The 9833-nt window shown below is 45.2% G+C and overlaps 1 protein-coding gene across 1 annotated transcript in view; it reads left to right on the top strand.

The window, feature by feature from the left end:
- The window catches only part of SLC25A15 (solute carrier family 25 member 15), a 15882-nt gene extending 9222 nt beyond the window's left edge, over nucleotides 1-6660 (top strand). Inside the window, exons 5-8 of the mRNA XM_009642621.2 lie at nucleotides 1676-1813; nucleotides 2145-2314; nucleotides 3327-3485; nucleotides 4422-6660. Coding sequence (XP_009640916.1) covers nucleotides 1676-1813; nucleotides 2145-2314; nucleotides 3327-3485; nucleotides 4422-4546 — 592 coding nt within the window. The 3' untranslated portion in view covers nucleotides 4547-6660. The remainder of the gene's footprint in view (nucleotides 1-1675; nucleotides 1814-2144; nucleotides 2315-3326; nucleotides 3486-4421) is intronic.
- The last annotated feature ends 3173 nt before the right edge of the window (nucleotides 6661-9833 follow it).

Raw genomic sequence — 9833 nt, 5'->3', positions numbered from 1 at the left:
ATAAATGCCTTTTATAGAAGAAGCAGCAGTGTAAGCGTAGAGGATTCTTGCTCCTGTGCTGTGTGACCAAAACTCTCCCACCCAGAAAAAATACTGAATTAGGCATTTTGAGTTGAGAGGGGACTTGAACAGGATTCAAGCATTATCACTTCTGCAGTGAGGTTTGCTGTATTAAAGACCAAAGCCTAAACAGTTCGTGTAGTTGAATTTTTGTATGTAGAATTAAACATCAACAGGCACAAGTAAAAAAGATCTGAATTATGGCTAAATCTAGTCCTTTATATACATGTGTCAGAATTCTTTTCAAGTCTGGGGTTTTTTCTCCCCTGAAGGAGAAAGGATCTTGTGCACCCTTCAGTGGATAGTTTTAAGGCACCTCTTCCATATTTTCTTATCCTAATGTGTAACCTTATTGCTTTGCTCTAGCTCCTAGCTTAATGACTGCAGGGCTCAACCACATACTGTATTTTTAACTCTGCTTTCCTTTGTCTTGAGCTTTATTGGGTTGCACCTCGGAGCCCTGTTAACCCAAGCTTTGTGTGCTGCAAGAGGGTTGTGCAATCAATGTTGCTGTTTATTTACTGCATATTATTCAGTCGCCGCTCTGCAGCCAGTCACTGAATTCTTCCGCTCTTGACAGTTCTTGTCACTACCATATCTGAACATATCACAAGCTTTGCTTCATGTCACAACTTTGGTTCCATGATGCTTCTGTAAGGTGAAAAGTTGTAGCTTTCATCTCTGACACTGTAGGTGTATAAAACTGCTGGGCGCAGGGCAAACATCTCCCTTTTATGGAAGGAATTTCTGTGCAGCAGTGAGGTGAGTCTCCACTGTGCTGACTCCCCAGGTTCTGAAAGAAGAGAGAAGCTCCACTTGTTCTGTGCTATTGTGCAGATCCTGTCCAACACACCGATGTCTGTAGGAGCCCGTTTAAAGTGTATCATAAAGCAGGGCTATTCTAGAGTACCAGCCTTTTGAGTCCTGGCAGTTTTGCAGCCCAGACTTTGCGATGTGTGTAATACCACCACAAAGCAACTCCCAGTTTTGGAATACTGTGAGTCAATGCAGATTACAGTGCTGTCCCATTCAGTGGTGTGGCTTATGTTTGTCTCCTCACTATCCCGGATCCACAAGGTTGCATTCATGGCAGCACATCCATAGAAAGATTATAGTGGTCTGTTGTGCCTTCGTTTCAGATTTCTAGCATCTTCCACTGAAAACCTGTATTAATACTGGTAAGGTGAATTTGAGAGCGCTGACGTCTATATGAGGTGACTATTGCTCCTGTCCTCTTAGAGGAAGTAACTAGTATCCAAAAGTTGCCCAGTAAAACAAGTCTATGGAAATTTTTATAAAAGCGAAGAAGAGGAAGAGTTGATAGTGTTTATTCTGCTGCAATCACTAAAGTATAGCAGGAAGGGTAAAGGTTGCAATATATCTTCTCAGGTGTCAAAAAGATGTATGAGTTGTATATGAGAACGGGTTGAGCTACGTTTTTCATCTCCCTAGTTCAAGTAACTGCTCTTTTCCTTTGAGACTCTTTTTCCCCAAGACTGTCCATCAGGTTTTTTTGATACTTAGAGTACAGGTTCAGGAAGTTGCTTGCTGGTGCAGTGGCTCTGCGGCACTGAAGGTCAGTGCCCAAATACCTTCTGCAGTTTCTCTCTTGCAGTGATCTGCAGAATGCTGCTGCGGGATCCTTTGCCTCTGCCTTTGCCACCCTTGTCCTCTGTCCCACAGAGCTGGTGAAGTGCCGGCTGCAGGCCATGCACGAAATGCAGTTGTCAGGAAAGATAATCCAGGGACACAAGTAAGTATACACCCTGCCTAGTATCTCTGATACCCTTTTATGGGCACTTATTGTTTTTAATTCTGCATTGGCTCAGCATCACATCTGTAGTGCACTGTTAACCAGAGATGAGTTGTGGCTGGGTGGGTCAGAGCCTGGAGATCTTTCAGGGACTAGTAAATGTGGATGGCAGCAAAGGGCTCCTGGCAGGAGCTTGTTTTAAGTCTTACTTGAGTCCTGTTATCTACACGATAGATCTAACCCTTAATGGTAGCTGCAGTTGCTTATTGTTCTGTAACCTTCTTATTATCTGGCTGTTAAGCATCACTAACTGGATCAACCTCTCTATCAGTACAGTTTGGTCAGTAGTGAAGGGTGTTATTCAAAAGGATGGTCCCCTTGGATTTTACCGTGGCCTGTCAAGCACTTTGCTGCGGGAAGTCCCAGGCTATTTCTTCTTCTTTGGAGGATATGAACTGAGCCGGACGTTCTTTGCCTCTGGGAGATCAAAAGATGAATTAGGTATGGTGCCCCTTTTTCCAGGTGGATTATAGCAAGTGTGCTGTCATGGGGGACGTAAGGGAGGGAGATACACATATTTTACAACTGCTATGCATTATTAGTGTAAAACAAAGGAAGCTGGACATACAGAATATGGATGTCTGCATTTGGTGTGTAATAGTAATGAATTATTGAAGCGACCACTTTCTGATGGAGCAGGATGTATTGTAGATGGAGAATAAATACAGCGACCTAACAGTAATATTACAAAGCTACTCAAATATCTGACTCTACAGTGTAACACAAGTCTGAACTATTTCATTTCAGCGGCTGTTTAGAGCAATTTTTGACATCTTGAACTGTATGTTCAAGTGCGTGCTGAAATGTGTGCTGACCATTAGCTGTGATTGCAATGATAGTAAGAGAACACTGAGATTGAAAATTAGACATGAAAAAAACCAAGGAGATGTCAGAATAAAGGTTGCTTGTCTCCTGTTGTAAGACTGCACAATTATACTTTGTCTTGCTGGGAGTTAGGATTTCAGCTGCATGCATTTTGGTCTTTGCTGTTGCAAGATGTTTATAAGCATCTGATCTGAAACACAAAATGAGGTTGCATCATGAAAAATGACTGATCACAAAGTAACTTCATTGTACCAATAAGTACAGGTGATTAGTGACACTATGTGATGTTACTCTAAATCATTTTGTCATTAGCATTGGGAAGTGACTACAAGTGTGAAAGGAGTAGAGTTAATGTAGTTAATGCAGTCAAAACAGAATTCTGAGTTACGCTTTTTTAGCATGGCCAATAATCTAAGAGACACTCCTTACAACCTTTGAGCTTCTGGTTAGTCTTGCAACTTACCAGTGGCTTAAAATTAACTTAAATGTCTGGGGGGGAGCAGAAACTGCTCTTCTGTCATAAGCAGGTTCCTCTGTGTTCTCTTTGACTTCTGTAGATCAAATAATGTGATATTTATGTTGGTGAATATTTTTGTGGTGTGCATAAAAGCTTATTTCTTAACTTTAGGTCCCATTCCTTTGCTACTGAGTGGAGGTTTTGGAGGCAGCTGTCTGTGGATTGCTGTGTATCCTGTGGACTGTGTCAAATCTAGAATTCAGGTTCTTTCAATGGCTGGAAAACAGACAGGCTTCATGGGAACATTTGTAACTGTTGTGAGAACTGAAGGTGAGTATGCAGTGTATCTACTGAATCTGTAGGGCTGCAGATTGAAATCTCTACCCTCCAATACCAAAATTGCTTAAGAAATCTACTCCACTGATAATGTGTTAGACACAGACAATAACTGTTTCTAACAAACAGAAAAATTGATGCCTCATGTAGTCTGGGAAGCGTGGAATCTCGAAATTGAGACCTGCTGCATCTGCTGTGCCTCTTGGGTCAGGAGACAGTTCACGTGAAGCTAAAAAAAGCTCAGTGTGCATTAAAAGCAGATAAAGGAATGAGCCCCGTTAACTGTGACCAAACCTATACAGGAAAATTGAAGGAACCAGTGAAGTTCTTTACAGAGTTTTTTTTTCACCTCTAGAAGTCAATACCTGGCTGGCTGAGGGCTGTTGATAAACCAGTCCTATCTAGCCTGGCAGCTTGGGGCATCTGCCTCAGTGTCTCAACTTTTAAGAAGGCCTGCACCAGGCATTTCAGAAGATGGTGTTAGAGTATGTGTGGCAGCAGACAAGAATCCTGGCCCCCTTACTAGGGAAGATACTCATCAGGGTAGGAGTCTGTCTTGGGACACAGCTCCAACACAGTCCTGCTGCTCTTTCTGTCCCCTTGGCCAGCTGTGGTACAGCTGCTGTGAACTGTATCCTCAGGTGACCAAGTCTTCTGAAGACTGTCTCATACCTGAGATAAGCTTCTATAACGTAAGCAACTTCAATGGCTAAACTCATAGTACAAGTCTAGATCTTTAAAGATCTTTTAAGGTCTTTTCCACCCTAAACCATTCTATGATTCAACCACTCTCTACAACTACCTGAAAGGAGGTTGTGGTGAGGTGGGTGTTGGTCTCTTCTTCCAGGTAATGGGTGACAGGACAAGAAGTGGCCTCAAGTTGTGCCAGGGGAGGTTTAGATTGCTAACTGGCTCTGATTTCATTTCCAGGTGTACTTGCCTTGTATTCTGGACTAAAGCCAACTATGATCCGAGCATTCCTGGCCAATGGGGCGCTGTTCCTTGCCTACGAGTACAGCCGGAAACTTATGATGAAACAAATAGATTCTTACTGATACCTTCTAGCAGACAGAGAACAAAAGGTTGTTAAAGGATCATTTAAATAAAGGATCAAAAACCTGTAGATCACATCATGGTCTGAGCAGGGCCAAATCAGTGACCTAATTTTAGGAACTCAACTCCACTTTAGGATTTTTAAACTTTTAAATTCAGGTGATTTTATAGAGATGTGTACATGCTGCTTTGAATTGGACCAGCAGAACTATCTCCATCTTGCCGACTCTGCACTAGGTACTTTACAGGTTAAGAAAATACACTTGTGAGTGGCAGTGGTGCTAAAAAGGGTTACGTTGAATTGTTGGGTTTAATGTAACATGCAGCAGCAGGCTGTGATTTGGTTAAGGCAAAGCACTGATTTAAAATGTGTGCCGTGGTGGTGAACTTTTTCCCAGTTGTTGCTGGCAAGCGTCTGACTCAAAATAACCAGTCCTGTCTAATCTTGCTGAGTATGACTGACTGGTGTGTATCCCTCAGCTAGATGCCTGTCCTCCAGCTCCCTTCTGCTCTGTGGCTTTCCAAGGCCATGGCAATTGGGGTCTGATTCATGTATGGGCTCATGAAAGCCCACCCCCTACCCTGTATGAGCTGAGATGTGCCTGCATTTGAGATAAAACATGTAGTTACTGGGTTTAAGGAGTCTGTGCAAAGTTTGTAACAAGTGGGTGGCAACACTTCATTATTTTCTAAATCCTTCCAAGAGGTGCTAGAGGATACTAAGCACCGCTCAATTAAACATTTAACCTAAGGGGGACTGCTGGAAATAGCTGTTGGCTCAGACCGCAGAATTGTAACTTCGTGCAGGCTCCTGTTTGAGTCACCTTGACATGAATGAGTCTGCTTGAAGGACAGGAAGCTGAAGGGGAGCAGAAAGCCAGAACCGAGTTCTTAACGACAACTGACACCACAGTCTCATGTGCTGTAGTGCTTTTACTTACTTGGGCTGGAGTCCTGCTGCTTGCTGTGTCTCCTCAGCTGAATGGAAAAAGCTCATGTGACTGGGTAGTTCATATCACCTTCAGGCCTGGAGGGCATGCCTGCTTGGTCACATTACTTGATTAAACATGCAGTTAGTCAGTATTATCCCAAATTGGTGCAATAAGACCTATTTCTAGATGCCACTTCTATTCTTGAAGTAGGATGTTCTTTAAACAAGCGTGCTCTGCCTTGCAGGGAGCAGCTCCTGCCTACCCTGGCAGAAGGCAAAGCAGGGCTTAGAGCAGTGCAATTCATGGCTCAGGCCTGGAGTTGTACAGAGGGATATTGCCTGCATGCAACATCCAAGATCATCAGAGCTACGTAATGATTAGCACCTTGTCACAGCAACCACAACTCGTGAGTGACTGACAACAGTCACAGCTGGAACGGCTCAGTTTTGTACGCTACAGCTTCCATTTCAGACCTCAGAAACAGGAAACGCAGCTTCAGGTGTCATTGAAAGCATCTCAGTACCTGCTGCCTGCAGCAGCAGAGCCAGTGTGCACTTAAACTGGCTACTCCACTGCACTGTCACAGCCTCTGATGAAGGGTGGTTGCTGCAATTCCACAAACTCTTCCTGCTTCCCCCAGCCTTCCCACACAGCAGGAACTGTTCATCTCCCTTTCATATACCCCTGAGAAAAAGCAGTTACAAGCAGGGCAGGGCTGAAGAATTTTCAGTATCATCTGTTGCAAGAGTTTACCTTGATTGACCGGTACCCTAGGGGCAGTAATACTATGCATTGTCAGTACTTTAAAAGGCATTATGCTAAATGTTTAAATAATTCAGGTACAAGGGTGAGGCTTTAAGAGTAGTTAGACTTTCCCCTCTTTTCTCTTGTCTACCCAAGAGAAATAGTATATTTGTATGAAAAGGTGAGGACTGATTCCCCATCAGCATAATACTTCAATCTATTTCATAGATTTGTCTTTGCTTTCATTTTTTAAAGCTGATGGTTGCAGTTTTTAATACAAAAGTTGAAGCTTCAAGTGAAGCAGGATATTTAGAACTGAACCTACAGCAAGAAGGTGGTGGCTGAAAGAAGACATGCAGTTTGAGAGTTTACCTTTTGAAGTTTATGTAAGCAGTAATTTTTTCATTCACAGCTGCTGAAGGTGTACACATGTATCAGTGGTTCAGCTCAGAACTTTATCTGTTGGTATAGGAATTCACAGGAATAAAGTTTGACTTGATTAACTGTGTGCCTGACTGTTTGTGCAACAACTGAGAAAGCGTCACTAGCTGAGGAGCAAAGAGCGGTAAAGTCAGTGTCGCTGCCCCTCCAGAATTAAAGGAAAAGGCTTTTTGCCATCAATCAATGTACAAGGGCAAGTGCCAAGTGCTGCACCTGGGGAGGTCAAACCCCATGCACCAGTACAGGCTGGGGGCTGACCTGCTGGAAAGCAGCTCTGCTGAGAGGGACCTGGGAGTCCTGGTGGACGACAAGCTGACCATGAGCCAGCAGTGTGCCCTTGTTGCCAAGAAGGCCAATGGTATCCTGGGGTGTATTAAGAGGAGTGTGGCCAGCAGGTCGAGGGAGGTTATCCTCCCCCTCTACTCTGCCCTGGTGAGCCCCCACCTGGAGTACTGTGTCCAGTTCTGGGCTCCCCAGTTCAAGAAAGATGAGGAACTCCTAGAAAGAGTCCAGAGGAGAGCAACTAGGATGATAAAGGGACTGGAGCACCCCCCCTACGAGGAAAGGCTGAGAGAGTTGGGCTTGTTCAGCCTGAAGAAGAGAAGACTGAGAGGGGACCTTATCAACACATACAAATATCTTAAGGGCGGAAGTCATGAGGATGGAAGCAGTCTGTTTGCAGTGGTGTCCAGCGACAGGACTAGGGGCAATGGGTGCAAACTGAAACATAAGAGGTTTCAGTTGAATATGAGGAAAAACTTCTTTACTTCGAGGGTGACAGAGCACTGGAACAGGCTGCCCAGGGAGGTTGTGGAGTCTCCTTCTCTGGAGATACTCAAGGCCCGCCTGGATGAAGTCCTGTGTAGAATGCTCTAGGAGAGCCTGCTTTAGCAGGGGGGTTGGACTAGATGATCTCCTGAGGTCCCTTCCAACCCTTACGATTCTGTGATTCTGTGATAAAGCTCTCAAAATAGATGGGGAAGTGCCAGCTATAACAAGGTGCTGTGAAACAACTTGCAGATTTTACATAAGCTACCATGGAAAATAAAGCCCATAGTTTAGCCCTTGGCCTGGTGCTTTGTTAGTACCAAAGTCAGTTCTAATATTAGGGCTCAACTCAAGTTCCAAGTTTCTAGATTGATGATTACTGTGACACACACTGAACAGAATAATGCCAGGAGTCTATCACAGGTCACCTAAATTCCACATGTATAAGGGATGAGTGTCCAGGGCCCTGAGGGCAGAGAAGGTCACTGCTGCAGGGAGGTTAGGAACTGTTGTTAGCATCTGAGCAGTGGTGCTTGGCTCTCTGGAGAGAGCTGTGGTATCTCCCTCCTACAGCCTTTCTGTTACTCATTTCTGCTCATACAGTAGTATTTACTGAACTGCATGCTTCAGCTAGAAAAATCTGACTCTTGCCATTACAGCCTTGGCTGCTGCTACATGAGGAGAAGAGCTTACTGCATAAGCAGGAAGAAGGTTCACCTTCTTTGCCCTGCAAGCAGTTAGAAAGGGCATCCCAGGACAGTGATATCCAATTGCCAGAGCTAAGCCAAAAGGGCCTTAGTCATCAGCCACTTCTAGCTGCAATAAAATGGCAGCCTGTTCCAGCTCCTAGTACATTCAGTGCAGAGGCCTCCACTGCCTTTGTGCGCCATCGCCCTCTACTGCTGCAGCCAGGGTTTCACCCCTGTCTAAGTGGGTATCAATCGATCTCCTCTTTTTCTCCAGCCAGAGAGGCAGGGGTTGCATTAACTTTGCCAGCACCCCTTAACCTGGAGGGACAGGTTACTAAATTTATGTGCAATAGCCCATGCAGCCTCTGAAGCACCACTGCAGTTTGGGGAACAGCACTGCAGAAGTTAAGCATGAGCCAGTGCACCCTGGCAGCAAAGGCTAGGCCACAGTAGCAGGCTCTGGAGCCAGCAAATGCGACAGTTCTGACCGCTCTGCTCACCCCGCTCACTTCTGTCAGGGCAGAATCACATCCAATTTCACATTCCCCAGTACAAGAAAGGCAGTGACATACTGGAGCAAGTCAAGCAGAGGGCAACCAGGATGGATGGTGGAGAGAACTGGGCTTATTCATAGAATCATAGAATCATCATTCACCCATCGCGAAGCAGAAGAGAGATCTCCCTGCTGCCTGCAGTTACTTCATTCATGGGAGGGGACAGAACCAGGCTCCTCAGAGAGATACAGGGGCAGGACAAGAGCCAACAGCCACAGCTTGGAAGATGGGGAATTCCAACCAGAAAGGAAAAGGTAGTTACAAGATTAAGGCTCATGTGAAACCCCTTGGAACAGAACTAGGTTGTGTGAGTCTGCTCTAGCTGGGCCTGTTTTGCCCAGGAGTTTGGACTATGTGACCTCCAGCTACTTCCACCCACACTATCCAGGTGACCCAGGTTCACTGTCCTGCACCTAGAGCTGCAAACAACTGGTAGAATACTTTGTCATTAAAGGCAGGTTTCAACCTCCACACTTGAAGTGGAATGCTGACAGAAGCAGCTTCCAACTCTGGGGGTTTCCAACAGCCCAACTCCTAAATACCAGGTATTTACACAGCAATAGCAAAACTTGAGTCCACACATGCACTGCATAGTATGCCAGGGCCCTGAAGTAAGCACCTGGAAGGTACGAGATATCTCTGCCTACTCCATTAGCTCATTACTAACTATGGAAAGCTATGTCAGTGCATTGCTCTCTTGGTTCTTAACAAGAAGGAACAGAACCAAGCAGCTAACCTCAACATGTTTCCCATCAAGGAAGGCGTGAACAGTTTCTACAGAACAGCTGCACTGCTGAGAACAGCTGGAAGCAGAATAAGTATTGTCTGTGCATGACAGGTCTTAGTCTAGCTCAAGAGGAGCATTTGCAGTATTAGCTCAAAGGAGCAAGTGCACAGGTCAAGCCCATCACATGCAGGTATTAAGGCAAGCCTGGCTAACTGGCCCCAGGCAGCTGGCACCCTCATGAGCTGCTGTGCCACCTCAGCCCTCTGTGGGGAGGTGCAGTGGCAGGGAGGTACCAGTGCAGTCAGCTCCCAGGCCAGGTGTTGCTCACAACCCTACATCATGGATTTCTGGTGAGCCATGACTCAAGACTTCTACTGAAGTAGTATCTGGCTGTTCCAGATTACTATTCCTCCCTCCAAATTCCTATATTCCAC

The sequence above is a fragment of the Egretta garzetta genome, unplaced genomic scaffold, assembly GCF_000687185.1.
Source record: "Egretta garzetta isolate BGI_Z169 unplaced genomic scaffold, ASM68718v1 scaffold377, whole genome shotgun sequence".
Taxonomy (NCBI): Eukaryota; Metazoa; Chordata; class Aves; order Pelecaniformes; family Ardeidae; genus Egretta; species Egretta garzetta.
The sequence above is the reverse complement of the archived record's forward strand: the minus strand, read 5'-3'. Positions and strand labels throughout refer to the sequence as shown.